Raw genomic sequence first — 15,521 nt, 5'->3', positions numbered from 1 at the left:
ATAGATAATATTCTGAGCCATGTCCTTTGAGCTGTTTTGCAGATACTGAAACCACCAGGTGAAAGAAGTGAACTACACGATGACCAGGCTGTAGCCATGACATAAGCTGCCACGATTCTGAGAACTGGCCTCAAGGAAATGGGAACAAACCCACCGTGGAACTGAAGACGAACTGTACTTAAAACAATCAAGATGACACTGATCAGACCACTGCAGGACCAATATCAAGATGACTGTCAGAGCTGCCTGTGCTGTTTCTGCATGTAGCCTTCTCCTTCTGCCTATATCCCCCCCCCCCGAAACTCCCCTTAAAAAGCTCTTGCCCATTGATTGTCAGTGGGGAGTTGGCCTTTGGACACGAGTCTGCCCTCTCCCCCGGGATGCCAGCCTCCAAAACTTTCCTTTCCACCAACCTTGGCTTTCGAGTGCTGAGCAGCCGGACCCCACTTTCGGTCACACTTGCTCTGGTGAGCTTATGTTTTTATCAGGAGAGACAGACAGTAAACAAAATAAGCAGTCAATGTATCAAATGGGAGTGCTTCTCAAAGTTCAGTGTGCCTGTGGATGGACTGGGGATCTTGTTCAAACGCAAGCTCTGAGTCAGTAGGTCTGGGTGGAACCTAACAGTCTGTGTTATTAACAAGAGCCCAGGTGATACTGATGCTGCTGGTCGGTGAAGCACACTTGGAGTAGGGAAGGATGAGGCTCACAAGTTCTGTAAAGAAAAGTAAAGCAGGGGAAGGGGGTGCAGTGTGCTGGGAGATGATGGTGGGGCTTGTGGTCACAAATCAGGGTGTCAGAAGGGGACAGTGAGTATGGACTCGATGGAGGTGAGCGGGGTGCCATGGGGATGTCTGAGGGAAGGGCATTCCAGCCAGCAGGAACAGCCAGTGCAAAGGCCCTGAGGCTGATGTGTGCCTGACTGGTTAGAGGACTAGCAAGGAGGCCAGTGTGGCCACGGTGGAGTGAGCGAGGGGGACAGAGGGAGGAGGGGAGTCATGGGGCAGGAGGGGGCATCTATGACTGTGTAGAGAGTTGCAGACTATTCTTCGGACTAGGAGTTGAGCCATAGGAGGGTTCTAAGAATGACATGAGCTCAGTTAAGTTTTAAAAGGATTCCTCTGGTCCCTGTGGGGAGAACAGTTTGCAAGGGAACAGGAATGGAAGCTGAGAAAAATGGGAGGAGTAGGTGACTGCAATTGTCCAGGTAGGAGATGATGGTAGCTTGGATCAGGGAAGCAGCATGGACTGGTGAGAGGGGGCTGGGTTCTGGGTAAACTTGGGAAGTTGAACCAACTGGATTAGCCAACAGATTTGGGGAGAGAAATCAAGGATGACTCTGGGTTTTTTAGTACGAGTGTAAGGCTGAAGGAGCAATGCACAGGGGCGGGGAATAAGATTAGTAACCCATCTCAAACATTTTGAGGGGCCTTATTAGACCTCCCTGGTAGATGCAAGGAGGAAGGTCTGGGAGAGAGAGTTATCTGGGCAGGACAGAGAAACACAGGACGCATCTGGTACACAGGTATTTAAAGCCAGGAGACTAGATGAGATTACAGAGCAGATTGGATGGAGATAAAGAAGACCAAGCCCAGGGGCTCTCTTCAAAAGACAAATCTGATAAGGGAAAAGAATCTGAAAAAGAATATATATATATATACACACACAGACACACATATATACATAGAAAATATGTATAACTGAATCACTGTGTTGTACACCTGAAACTAACACAACATTGTAAATCAACTATACTTCAATTATTTTAAATCTCAAAAAAAAAAAAAAAAGACAAATCTAGGAGTTCCCTGGCGGTCCAGTGGTTATGATTCAGTGCTTTCACTGTCGGGGCCCGGGTTCAATCCCTGGTCGAGGAACTAAGATCCCACAAGCCACGCAACATGGCCAAAGAAATAAGACAAATCTGATGATTGGTAAGATTAAAAAAAAATCACCACAGGAAGATACCCACCAACAAAGGACTGATTCAGTAAATTAAAGGTCTTCTTCATACAGATGGCCAACAAACACATGAAAATCTGCTCAACATCACTAATTATTAGAGAAATGCTAATCAAAACTGCAATGAGGTATCACCTCACACTGATCAGAATGGCCATCATCAAAAAATTTACAAACAATAAATGCTGGAGAGGGTGTGGAGAAAAGGGAACCCTCATACACTGTTGGTAGGAATGTAAATTGATACAGCCACTATGGAGAACAGTGTGGAGGTTCCTTAAAAAACTAAAAATAGAACTACCATATGACCCAGCAACCCCACTGCTGGGCATATATCCAGAGAAAACCATAATTCAAATAGAGACATGTACCACAGTGTTCATAGCAGCACTATTTACAATAGCCAGGGCATGGAAGCAACCTAAGTGTCCATCAACAGAGGAATGGATAAAGAAGATGTGGTACATATATACAATGGAATATTACTCATCCATAAAAAGGAACGAAATTGGGCCATTTGTAGAGATGTGGATGGACCTAGAGACTGCCATACAGAGTGAAGGCAGACAGAAAAACAAATACCGTATATTAACGCATATATGTGGAATCTAGACAAATGGTATATATAGATGATCTTATTTGCAAAGCAGAAATAGAGACACAGACATAGAGAACAAATGTATGGATACCAAGGGTGGAAGGGGGAGGGTGGGAGGAACTGGGAGATTGGAATTGACACATATACACTGTTGATACTATGTAAAAAATAGTTAACTAATGAGAACATACTGTATAGCCCAGGGATCTCTACTCATGCTCTGTGGTGACCTAACTGGGAAGGAAATCCAAAAAAGAGGGGAGATATATATATATATATATATATATATATATATATATATATATATAAATTCATTTTACTGTGCAGTAGAAACTAACACAACATTGTAAAGCAACTATACTCCAATAAAAATTAATTTTTAAAAATAAATTAATTAATTAAGGGTCTTCTATAGAATGGAATGCTATGCAACCCCCAAAAAGTGAAGGGGTGAGGGGCAGCCTTCTTTCAAGATCGGCTGGCATGCATCCTTGCCTGTTCTTTCCTCCCTTGCTCCATCCAGCTTCTTGGAATGGGAATTCAGTGCCAGCTGAAGCTGTACTTTGGATCTTGAAGACAGGAGGGCCCCAGCCCAGGGATGGCTGAGGTGTGAGCTGGAAGGAGGAGGTCTCTGGAGACTTCCTGGTCCACAACCCCGCTACCCACCCTGCAAGCCAACCTCCAGACTGTCAGGGAGACTGGATGGTCGTCTGGGTACAGAATGGTTGTAAGTGTGTGGTTGTCTAGCCTCACGATAATGCGGCTGGCTGGAAGCTGTGGCTCCCTGCTGAAGCTCAGCATCAAGAGACAGTATCAGGGGAACGCCCTGGTGGTCCAGTGGTTAGTTCTCGGCGCTTTCACTGTGGTGGCCCAGGTTCAATCCCTGGTCGGGGAACTAAGATCCCACAAGCCGTGTGGGGCACAGTCAAAAAAAAAAAAAAAAAAAACAGAGAGAGAGAGAGATAGTATCGGACCTACCTCTAGCCTGGGAAAAGATCAAAATTCAAAATTCGAAGTGCTGAATGCATGTCACTTTGGTACCATTGTAAAGTCAAAAACTTGTAAGTTGAACTATCGTAAATCAGGGACCATCTGTATTCAATAAATTACTTGAGATATTCAACACTTTATTATGAAATAGTCTGTGTTAGATGATTTTGCCCAACTACAGGCTAATACAGGTGCTCTGAGCACATTTAAGGTAGGCTGGGCTAAGCTACGATGTTTGTAATGCATTGGGCAGGGGGGCGGGCTGCGAGGCTTGTGGGATCTCAGTTCCCCGACCAAGGATGAAACCCGGGCCCCGGCAGTGAAAGCGCCGAGTCCTAACCACTGGACTGCCAGGGAGTTCCCCATAATGCACTTTCGACTTACCATGTTTTCAACCTACAATGGGTTTATCAGATTAACGCCATCATTAGTCAAGGAAGATCTGTTCTGCCGTAAACAGCCCTGTGGCTAAATCTTACCTTTGATCATTTCTTAAAAATGAGTCATGAGAAGTAGATTACGAGAATTTGAAATTTGGTGTCAACTTTGTTTCCAGAGAAGTTGTAGCAATGTCTCAGTGAGCCTTTGAATGGGAGAATCCATTTACCCACAGCCTCTTCAGCCCTCAGGGTTTCTGTTTCTTTTTTAAATTCTCAATTCCTATCAATTCAACAGGCCTCTTTTGCGTTCACCCCAGAAAAGGTAGCAGTGATCGGAGTTTCTCTCTGATCACGGAGTGATAACCAAATCCGGATTGGCTGATTTGCAGCCAAGAGTCAGAATCAATCCTTCCTTCCCCCGCCCCCATTCATTCATTCACTGGGAATATTCAGAGCAAACAAAGTTTGGAGAAGTAAGGCACTCATTAAACATTTGGGTGCCTATGCGACAGTGAGAGGCCCGCGCACCGCGATGAAGAGTGGCCCCCCGCTCGCCGCAACTAGAGAAAGCCGTCGCACAGAAACGAAGACCCAACACGGCCAAAAATAAATAAATAAATAAATTAATTAATTAAAAAAAAAAATTGGGGTGCCTATAATGTGCCAGGTACCGTTCAAAAGTTGCTTTTTCTTCATTTCAGGTCACCACCTACTTTAATTAATTAATTAATCATTTGGTTGTGCCGGGTCTTAGTTGGGGTAGGCGGGCTCCTTAGTTGTGGCACGTGAACTCTCAGTTGCCGCACGCATGTGGGACTTAGTTCCCTGACCAGGGATCAAACCCGGGCCCCCTGCATTGGGAGCACGCAGTCTTATCCACTGTGCCACCAGGGAAGTCCCCATCCACTTTAATTTAAATCAGTGATTTTCAACTGGAGGCAATTTTGCCCCGGGGGCGTGGGGGTCTCATAAGGCTTCTCCAAGGAGGTGGCGTTTGACTGGAGACTCTTGGGAACGAGCAAGATTCAGGCAGAGGACACGAGCAGAGGTCAGGTGGCTGGACGGCAGAAAGCTGGCCAGCGTGGTCCCTGGAGCCAAGCGGGGAAGGGAGGGTGGAAGGAAAGGCGGGTAGAGGTCAGCAGGGGGTGATGGGGAGCCAAGGGGAGGGTTTTAGGTAAGGGAGGGATATGGTTTAATTAGCTTCTGGGGAGTTCCCTGGTGGTCTAATGGTTAGGACTCGGCGCTTTCACTGCTGAGGGCGTGGGTTCAACCCCTGGTCAGGGAACTGAGATCCTGCAAGCTGTGTGGCGAGGATCACTCAGGCGGCTGCATGAAACGACAGCAAGGCCGGCGCGGGGGTGAAGCTGCGACACTTACGAAGGCCTTATTGAGGGCAGTTACGAGGACAGGGATGGCGGATACGAAACGTATAATAGTTGAACTGTGCCTTGATAGAGCAGGTGAAACCACGGCAGTGAGGGTGGAGGTGTGGAGCAGTGCCAGGGCAGGGTGACTGTTGGGGCTGCAGCAACTGACGGCACAGCCCTTCTCCCCGGAGGCACGGCGGGAGCTCGGGCCTCAGGGGAACTGGCTGGGCAGGGCCCCCACCTGACTCAACAGCAGAAACTGGGACGGCCCATGCTGCCCACCCAACTCTTCAGTCACTGCTGAGGAAACACCACTCCCAGCACCAGGGGTGCCTCCAAGGCCTCCTTCAAACTGTTCCACTTCCCTATCCTTCCCTCTATCCTGCCCCTGATTCCATAAGGCGGGGAGTCTCTTTGTCCTGCTCTATCCCCCCGTCAGGATGGGATCCGCTGTGGGCACGGAGGGCACAAAACTACCCTTATTTAGTGCACCCAGCATCAAGTTTGGAGTCCAGCAATCAGGAATGGTCTGCCTGTGAACTCCTACATATGCATCAAAACCCACCTCAAATGGACCTTCATTTGGGAGGACTTCTTGGATGCCCATGATTGCTGATCTAACACAGTAATACACATCAGTAGCTAATACAAATCGAGCACTTGCTACATTCCAGGTCCCATTCTGAGGACCTTACGCTCAACGACCCTAGGATGTAGGTTATTATCATTATGTCTACTTCATAGAGGGGAAACTAAGGCTCAGGGACACACAACTAGTAAGTAGTGGAGCCAAGATTTAAACTCAGGGCATGTCAGTATGCTGCCTCAGCAGCAGGTATCCTTAAATCCTTCCTTGTGAGATTGGTTTGACCATCACCATCTTCCAAATGAGAAACTTCAGGCTCAGAGGGGTTAAGCAATGCACCTAAGATCACACAGCAAGTCAGTGGTTGAGCCAGGCTTGCCATGTGGGGCAGCTGCCCCCAAAGCCCTAAGCTTTTTTTTTAAGTTTTGAAATATTTAATTTACCCCCAAAAGTTACCTTAAGTGGAATAACTTTTTATTTTTTTAATTTATTTTTTATTGAAGTATAGTTGAATTCAAAGCCCTCAGCTCCTAACCTTCCTCCTTTATCACTGCTTCATCTCTGGGTTCAAAGTGTAGTTTATGAGTACCTACTGTGTGCCAGGCAAGGTTCTAGGCTCTGGGGACAAAATAAGGGACAATTCTGAGGCAACTTTTGAACTGAAAGATGAAAAAGAATCCACCTTGAGAAGATGTGGAGCCAAAGAGAGGTCCCAAACGTTACCAGGAGCCTTCTTTCTCCCCCACACCTTTGTCCATTGTCTTCTCTCTGCCAGGAATGCCTTTCCCTACCTAACGAACTCCTATACATCCTTCAAAGCCCAGCTCCAATGCCTGCTCCTCCCAGGAAGCCTTCCCAGACCGACCTTCCAGGCCAATTTCGCAACTCCCTCCCTTGGGCTTCCGCATCCTGGGGTCCCTCCCTCTATCCCACGCATAACCAGAGACGGATGGGAAGGTCTCAGGAGTCAGCCCCACCAGGCTGAAAGATCATTGCTGAGGCCCGGGCCCATTGAGCGCACAGAGTTGTTTTTTTGTTTTTTGTTTTTTTTTGGCTGCATTGGGTCTTTGTTGCAGCGTGCGGGCTTTCTCTAGTTGAGGCGAGCAGGGGCTACTCTTCGTTGCGGTGCACGGGCTTCTCACTGCAGTGGCTTCTCTTACTGTGGAGCACGGGCTCTTGGCGCGTGGGCTTCAGTAGTTGTGGTTCACGGGCTCTAGAGCGCTGGCTCAGTAGGCGTGCCGCACTGGATTAGTTGCTCCGCGTCATGTGGGGTCTTCCCGGACCAGGGCTCGAACCCGTGTCCCCTGCACTGTCAGGCGGATTCTTAACCACTGCGCCACCAGGGAAGTCCCGGAATTGATTTTTGAAATAAGCGAGGAAGAGCAGAAAACTATGACGATTCTTTGGGAAAGAGGCTCAAACTGGCGGCTTTAAAGTAGCTCCCGACTCCGCTCCAGCGCCCCTTCTCTGGCCACACCCTTTCAGGTTCCGCCCCGCCCTCGCCCCACCCTTAAACGTGCCCCCACGCTTCCCGGAAGTGGGCGGCCTCCTGAGCAAGCGCCGTGGGCGCAGAGCACGCCGAGAGTTGTAGTTCCGGCGTCTTGCAGAGGAACTTGCGCTGCGATGTGGCCCCAAATATTGGTGGGGGCGGTTCGGGTTGCAGCAGGTCTGTGCCCCGCGCTGGGGTCTCGCCTCGCCGCCCGCTTTCCCCCGCAGCGGACACCCGAGAACAGCCTGGCCCTGCAGCGGAGCCTGCACGCGACGGCGGCCCGGGCTCTCCCGCTCGTTCCCATCGTGGTGGAGCAGACGGTACAGTGGCCAGGCGGGGACACGGCCCGGGGATGGGAGGGCTGGGGCACGGAGGGCCCCTGACCCTCACCCCCATCTTTCTCCTCCAGGGTCGCGGCGAGCGCGCCTATGACATCTACTCTCGGCTGCTGCGGGAGCGCATCGTGTGCGTCATGGGCCCGGTGAGTGCCCCGCGCGCGGATCCTCCCCTGCGCCTGCCCAGACCCCCTGCTCCCCTCCCCCTCACACGTCCTTGATCCCCGGACTTCCCCCCCTTGACGTTCCTCCCTAGGCTCCGCTCTTGTCCCAACCTGACACTCCCCCCCGTTCCTGGGCACATAAACTCTCTGATCCTCCTTCCTGGCCCTTAGTACCCCTTCTACGCCTTCCTTAAATCCTCTGCTTCTCCCTTTTTAATCTCTGACGCGCTCCCTCACCAATGACACCTCCTCCCCAATCCTGGGCTCCAGTCACTCTCCCCAGCCTCCTTACCCCTTCCCTTCCTGGGCCCAGTGTGTACTGACCCCACCCTTCCTGTAAGCCAAACCACCTGGGTCCGGATCCCCCCGCCCCCGCACCACATCACCTCCTGGGTCCTGAACTCTTCCTGATCCATCTTCCTTGGGCTCTGACCCCCATTCTGGTGCCCTGACTCATCCTCAGCCGACCCATAACTGCCTCCCTTAAGCCTTCACCCTTATCTGGGGACACCCCTCCCCGCCCCTGCCCGCCCCACTTGCAGATCGACGACAGTGTCGCCAGTCTGGTCATCGCGCAGCTGCTGTTCCTACAGTCGGAGAGCAACAAGAAGCCCATCCACATGTATATCAACAGCCCCGGTGAGCAGGGCCTTGCCCCGGTGCCAGGGCCCTCCTGGGGACTGAGACCCCAATCAGGGATGTTCTCTCTATGGAGCAAGAAAGGGTGCAGAGCTTCCTTCAGAATCCCCCCAAAATGCCTTGAAACCTCCAAAAGCTGCCTCTTCCCTTGCTTTTAAACAGGCACCTGAAACTGCCTGTTTGATCTCACAAGTAACGTGTTTTTTTTTGTTTTTAATAAATTTATTTATTTATTTTTGGCTGCGTTGGGTCTTCGTTGCTGCGCGCGGACGTTCTCTAGCTGCGGCGAGCCGGGTCTACTCTTCGTTGCGGTGCGCGGGCTTCTCATTGCGGTAGCTTCTCTCTGTTGTGGAGCACGGGCTCTAGGCGCGCGGGCTTCACTAGTTGTGGCACGCAGGCTCAGTAGTTGTGGCTCGCGGGCTCTAGAGCGCAGGCTCAATAGTTGTGGCCCATGGGCTTAGTTGCTCCGTGGCATGTGGGATCTTCCTGGACCAGGGCTCGAACCCGTGCCCCCTGCATTGGCAGGCGGATTCTTAACCACTGCGCCACCAGGGAAGTCCACAAATAACGTTTTTACCGACCTGACTTGGTTGTCGAGATTTTTAAATTGGTAGATGCCACCCTGCCCCCACAAGAAAAGGGAGAATAGCCAATCTTTTTGTTGTTTTTTTTTTGTTTGGCCGTGCCCTGCAACTTGTGGGATCTTAGTTCCCTGACCAGGGATCAGACCCAGGCCCATGGCAGTGAAAGTGCCGAATCCTAACCACTGGACCGCCAGGGAATTCCCTGAATAGCCAATCCTGATTGATCGTTTATTGTGCCAGACACTTTTCTAAGCACTTTATAGGCATTTAACTCATTTTATCTTCACACAACCTCACGTGATCGGTACTATTTAATTATTTCCAATCTACAAGGAGGCACTGTAGCTCCGAAAGGCTGAGTAACTTGCCCAAGGTCACACATGAGAAACTGCCCAACTACCCAGGCAGGCTGGCTCCAGAGCCTTCGCTCTTAGCCACTACGCTCCCAATTTCTAGTTTCTCTTGAAAATTTGGCAGATCTGGCCCCCGCCCTGGGCCCACATACACATGTGGCAACTGTCAGCTCACTCTGGAGCAAGTCCTCATTTTTTGCTCCCACCTGGCCTGTGTCACCTGCTTCTGTCACCTTCCTATCCCTGGTAGTACTTGTGTTTGGGACCCTGGCTTTAAAGGGCTTCACCAGCCCTCCCCAGGGCCAGAGGCTGCCCTAGGGAAAGGAGGGAACAGCCCCTCACTTGCCCCCCTCCACCCACAGGTGGCGTGGTGACCTCGGGCCTGGCCATCTACGACACGATGCAGTACATCCTGAACCCCATCTGCACGTGGTGCGTGGGCCAGGCAGCCAGCATGGGCTCCCTGCTTCTGGCCGCTGGCACCCCGGGTATGCGCCACTCGCTCCCCAACTCCCGCATCATGATCCATCAGCCCTCCGGGGGCGCCCGGGTGAGTGCTGGGCCCCGTGAGCTGCTTTGGGCATGGGGGTGGGGGTCTAGACAGAAGGACCAGCCGGACAGATGGAAGTCACGTGGGGGTGTGAATGTTTTAAAATGTAGGTTTTGGGGACTTCCCTGGCGGTCCAGTGGTTAGGACTCCACGCTTTCACTGCCGAGGGCGCGGGTTCAATCCCTGGTCGGGGAACTAAGATGCCGCAAGCCACGTGGCTTGGCCAACAACAACAAAAAAAGTAGGTTTTATTAATATGCAGGTATAGTGAGGCCAAGAGGTCAGGAGAGGGCTGCCATTGAAAAGACAGTTTTGTTACTCACAGATCCCAAGAGGAGGGAGCGTGCCAGGCCACGGGGGCCAGGCAGAGAGAGAGGCACCAGGGTTGGTCGGGAGGAGAATGCAGGCAACAGCCTTCATTGTGGTTTCTGCGGGCAGGAATGAGCGAGGCTTAAGACTGGCTAGTGTGAATAGTTGCAGTGGGCTCTGGGGTGTAGGGACTGTCCGTAGTTGTCTGGTACCCTGGGGCGATGGGGCAGGGGGATGGTGACCCAGGGTGTGAGAATAGAGGAGGTGTTGGGGATGTGGGCTTGGATTGGCTGCTTTGCACGTGAAAAGTGTAGTCTGGGCAGCGGTTCAAAATCTAGGAATTAGCTGCCCTGGGAGGGGCCGTTCCTCCTGGTCAGGGAGGCCCCAGCTGCAGAAAATAAGAACATAGAGTTAATACCGGAAGCCTTCCTGGAGGCGGTGAGGATGAAGCAGGCTGTGGAGGGACTCACAAAGCCCTGTCCCACCTGCTTGAAAACTGGCAGCCAACGCCCAGGGCAGGCTCCCGAGTCCCATCTCCAGTCTCCCCGTGAGTGGCAGATGCTGATCCCAACCTTCTTCCTCTTGGGACATCCCCCCAGGGCCAAGCCACAGACATCGCCATCCAGGCGGAGGAAATCATTAAACTCAAGAAGCAGCTCTACAGCATCTACGCCAAGCACACCAAACAGAGCCTGCAGGTGATCGGTGAGCACCCTCCTGCCCCACACAGGCCCCCAGCTGCTCCCTTTTACTGTAACCAACACATACGTGCGGGTCAGGCCTCTGGACCTCTGTGCTGCTGACACCAGGGCTGGATCATTCTGTGATGGAGGCCTTCCTGGGCACTGTAGGAGGTGTGGCACATCCCCGGGCGCTGCCCACTAGATGCCAGCAGCATCTCCAGTTGTGACGGCCAAAACTGTCTCCAGACATCGTCCAGCATCCCCTGGGGATCAGAACCCACCCCCGTTGAGAACCCCTGTTCTGAGCACTTTAAAAAGACCCATTTACAGGAGCCTCCCAAAAACTTCATTGAACTAGGTCCAGGGGGATTCCCTGGCTTTCCAGCGGTTGGGACTCCGTGCTTTCATGGCTGAGGGCTCGGGTTCAATCCCTGGTCGGGAAACTAAGATTCCGCAAGCCATGCGGCGTGGCCAAAACAAAAAAAAAAGAAATAGGTCCAAAGGTTTTGAACAGGGTCGCCCACAAAGAATATTCCAAATGGTCAAGAAACAGAAGTCAAGAGGCTCATGACTTCTAGTGATGATGTTTAATAATGACGTCATCAGGAAAGGCAAATCAAGGCCGTGATGAGATACCATTTCAATCCACTGGAACGGCTCAGATAGAAAATACTGACACCCCCAAGTGCTGAGGGGAGCGTGGAGCCAGTGGAACGTTTATCCACCGCAGGCGGCAGTGAAAACCATACGGCCACTTCCGAAAGCTGTCAGGCACTGAGGCTGAACACGCAGAAAGATGCGTGGTTCTTATGCTCGGCGTATAACCGAGGGAATTGAGTGCTTCTGTCCAAAGGTGTAGTCAGGAATGCAGTCCCATTCCTACACCCCCAAACAGGAAAATACCGAAATGCCTGACAGCAGGGGAATGAGTGGTCAGTGGTGGTGTTTATTCACGACGTGGGATGCTGTACAGCCATGAGGACTGGTCCACAGCCTGGATGAATCTCAGAAACACAGTGCTGAGTGGAAAAAGGAGTAAATGCTCCTTGGTTATGTGTTTATTTATTTACTTTTAAAATTAATTAATTAATTAAGTTTTTTGGCCGCGGCATGCGGGGATCTTAGTTCCCCGACCAGGGATCGAACCTGCACCCCCTGCAGTAGAAGCACAGAGTCTTAACCACTGGACCGCCAGGGAAGTCCCTGTGGCTATGTGTTTAAAGGGCAAAAACTGGCATAACGGATCTATGCCATTAGGCCACTGTTAGGGTAGTGGGTGGGGAGAGTTAGTGACTAGACATGGCCCCGACGGGGTTTCGGGGGGCTCTGATCTAGGTGCCGGCCACATGGGTGGGTTCAGTCTGAAATCACCACACTGTCCACTTCCACGATCCACACCCTTTCCTGGATGTGCATTTACACATCAGTAAGTTAAAAAACACACACACACACAAAAACTGAAACAGGTATTTTACCGATGGGGAAACTGAGGCACAGAGACAGGGAGGCCAAGGTCACACAGGGAGGACTTGGGCGGATCGGGGACCCGAACGTGGCCCCGGGTCTCCACTCTTAACCACCCTCGTCCCACCTCCGCTTCCCCCGCAGAGTCAGCCATGGAGAGGGACCGCTACATGAGCCCCATGGAGGCCCAGGAGTTTGGCATCTTGGACAAGGTTCTGGTCCACCCTCCCCAGGATGGTGAGGACGAGCCTGAGCTGGTGCAGAAGGAGCCGGGGGCGGCGGCGGCGGCAGCAGTAGCAGAACCTGCCCCAGCGAATGCCTGAGAGCTGCCCCTCACCCTCGCCCTCGCCCTCCGGAGGAAAGTGGAGGCACCAGGCCTGCCCACCCCTCGACACTGAGCCTAGAGGGGACCCTTGAGGAACTCTGGATTTGGGGGTGCCCCTCCAGGTGGGTATCCCAGCTGAAACACTGTGATTTTAAATTAAATCTTTGTAGACTTTGCTCCCGGCTGTGGTGCCTTCCCTCCGTCCTCCACCACGGCACACGTGTGCCTTCACCCTGACCTTCAGCTTCCTAACTTCAGCAAAGCTACTGAGCCTACATTCCAGGCACTGCTCCAGAGGCCGCAACTTACTGCGAAGAAAACACAGAAATCCCTGTCTGGAAGAAACTTACATTCTTGTGGGAGTAGACAGTTTTTTTAAAAATCAGGGCAAGAGGTATGCAACGTGCGGGGCGGGGGTGGGGGGTGTGGGGGTGTGTGTGTGACAGTTTTAGATGGCGTGGCCTGCAAAGGCCTTGCTGAGAGGGTGACATTTGAGCAAAGACCTGAAGGAGGTGAGGCTGGGGGGAGCAAGCTTGCTATCTCGGGAGACAGCAGTCTAGGCAGAGGGCATGGCAAGTGCAAAGGCCCTGTGGCAGGACTGTGGCTGGCACATGGGCGGAAGCACGAGAAGGCTGGGGTGGCTGGAGAGAGAGAGGGGGAGAGAGGAGAAGATGAGAGCAGGAAGGGGAGGAATACAGGTCATAAAAGGCCTGGTAGGTCTGAGCAAGGAGGGAGATGCCCCACAGAGGGTTTCAAGAAGAAGAACAAAAAGGAACCACAGAGTGGTGGGTGGAGACCGGCAAGCACAGAAACCAGGAGACCAGTGAGGAAACTTGTAATCACCCAGAGGAAGGCTGACAGCTCTGGACATGTGGTGAGAGAGGTCAGATCCTAGCCAGGTTTTAAAGGCAGGGCTGGGACTTCCCTGGTGGCGCAGCGGTTTAGAATCCTTCTGCCAATGCAGGGGACACAGGTTCCATCCCTGGTCTGGGAAGATCGCACATGCCGAGGAGCAACTAAGCCTGTGTACCACAACTACTGAGCCCACGCGCCTAGAGCCTGTGCTCTGTAACGAGAGAAGCCACCACAATGCGAAGCCCGCACACAGCAACGAAGACCCAACGCAGTCAAAAATAATAATAATAATAATAATAAATTTTTTAAACAAATAAATAAAAAATAAAGGCATGGCTGTCAGCTGGGATGTGGAATTTGAGAGAGAAAGTCATCTCCCAAAACTCCAAGGCGTTGGCCCAAAGCAGCTAGAAAGACGGAAGGAAAGATAAGACGTTCCTGGGAAAGTTAGGGAGGAGCAGGGTTGGGGGCCAGGATCAGGAGCTGATTTTGGGTGTTTGATGTCCAAGTGCCCCAGACATCCCAGGGGATGGGTAAGTCTGGGGTCAGGGTTGGAAATAAAAATGTAGGAGACTTCAGCATGTCTATGAGTTAGTGGTCAGGCAGAGAACTGACTGGCATTTGGACCTCGGAAATCACGAGTGGCCTTAGATAAATAACACTTTCGGTGCTTTGGGGCCCAAAAACCAGATTGGAGTGGACCCAGAGAGAAGGGGCCGGAAAATATTGGAGCTAAACAAGTCTTTTAAGGAATTTGCTGTCAAGGAGAGCAGAGAACCTGGGGCTGTCGCTGGAGGGTGTGTTGAGGTCAATTTCTTTTTGTTTTTTTAATTCAGAGGGCTTTTTAAAAAAAATTTATTTTATTTATTTATTTTTGGCTGCGTTGGGTCTTCGTTGCTACACGTGGGCTTTTCTCTAGTTGTGGTGAGCGGGGGCTACTCTGCGTTGTGGTGCGCGGGCTTCTCACTGCAGTGGCTTCTCTTGTTGCGGAGCACGGGCTCTAGGCGTGCGGGCTTCAGTAGTTGTGGCACACGGGCTCAGTAGTTGTGGCTCACGGGCTTAGTTGCTCCGCAACATGTGGGATCTTCCTGGACCAGGGCTCGAACCCGTGTCCCCTGCATTGGCAGGCAGATTCTTAACCACTGCGCCACCAGGGAAGCCCCAGAGGACTTTTTAATTTGGCTTCATTCATCAGTTACATTTAGCTGAACTTTTCACTGTGCACAACTTAAAATGTATACAAAAGTAGAGAAACTAGGATAATGAGGTCTCACGTACCCATCACACCAACTCAAGAATTTCCAATTCACGGCCAATTGTGATTCGTCCCTCCCCACCGCCCGCCACGGCACTGTATTACTTTGAAGAAAATCCCAGCTTTTCATTTCATCTGTAAATACTTCGGTATGTATTTCTAAAAGGATAAGGAATCTTTATGTCTCAAAAAACTAAAAATAGAACTACCACATGACCCAGCAATTCCACTCCTGGGTATATATCTGAAAAAAACAAAAACACTAATTAGAAAAGGTACACGCACCCCAATGTTCATAGCGTTATTTACAATAGCCAAGATATGGAAGCAACCACAGTGTCCATCAACAGAGGAATGGATAAAGAAGATGTGGTGTATATATATACGGTGGAATACTACTCGGCCATGAAAAAGAATGAGGTTTTGCCATTTGCAGGACCATGGATGAACTTGGAGGGTATTAAGCTAAGTGAATTAAGTCAGACAGAAAGACAAATTCTGTATGGTATCACTAATACGTGGAATCTAAAGAAGTACAACAAACTAGTCCGTTGTGGAAGACAATTTTTCCAAGGACATTGGGGGTGGGGGGGATGGTTCAGGCGGTAACGCGAGCGATGGGGAGCAATGGAG

The 15,521-nt window shown here is 51.2% G+C and overlaps 2 protein-coding genes across 3 annotated transcripts in view; one reads left to right on the top strand and one right to left on the bottom strand.

The window, feature by feature from the left end:
* Positions 1-15,521, bottom strand: part of MLLT1 (MLLT1 super elongation complex subunit) — a 130,218-nt gene that overhangs the window by 112,070 nt on the left and 2,627 nt on the right. The window lies entirely within an intron of this gene.
* On the top strand, positions 7,437-12,954 carry CLPP (caseinolytic mitochondrial matrix peptidase proteolytic subunit). Its single transcript, XM_068537161.1, has 6 exons — positions 7,437-7,692; positions 7,782-7,853; positions 8,414-8,510; positions 9,810-9,997; positions 10,906-11,011; positions 12,598-12,954. The coding sequence occupies exons 1-6, from the start codon at positions 7,507-7,509 to the stop codon at positions 12,774-12,776; spliced, it is 828 nt and encodes a 275-aa protein (XP_068393262.1). The 5' UTR covers positions 7,437-7,506; the 3' UTR covers positions 12,777-12,954.

The sequence above is a fragment of the Eschrichtius robustus genome, chromosome 2, assembly GCF_028021215.1.
Source record: "Eschrichtius robustus isolate mEscRob2 chromosome 2, mEscRob2.pri, whole genome shotgun sequence".
Classification (NCBI taxonomy): Eukaryota; Metazoa; Chordata; class Mammalia; order Artiodactyla; family Eschrichtiidae; genus Eschrichtius; species Eschrichtius robustus.
Note: the sequence above shows the minus strand (reverse complement) of the source record. Positions and strands in the feature narration are given on the sequence as shown.

Coding starts and splice junctions, on each gene's coding strand:
- CLPP (XM_068537161.1), top strand. CDS start 7,507: ATGTGGCCCCAAATATTGGTGGGGGCGGTTCGGGTTGCAGCAGGTCTG. Junction 9,998..10,905: donor AGCCCTCCGGGGGCGCCCGG/GTGAGTGCTGGG, acceptor ACATCCCCCCAG/GGCCAAGCCACAGACATCGC. Junction 11,012..12,597: donor ACAGAGCCTGCAGGTGATCG/GTGAGCACCCTC, acceptor CTTCCCCCGCAG/AGTCAGCCATGGAGAGGGAC.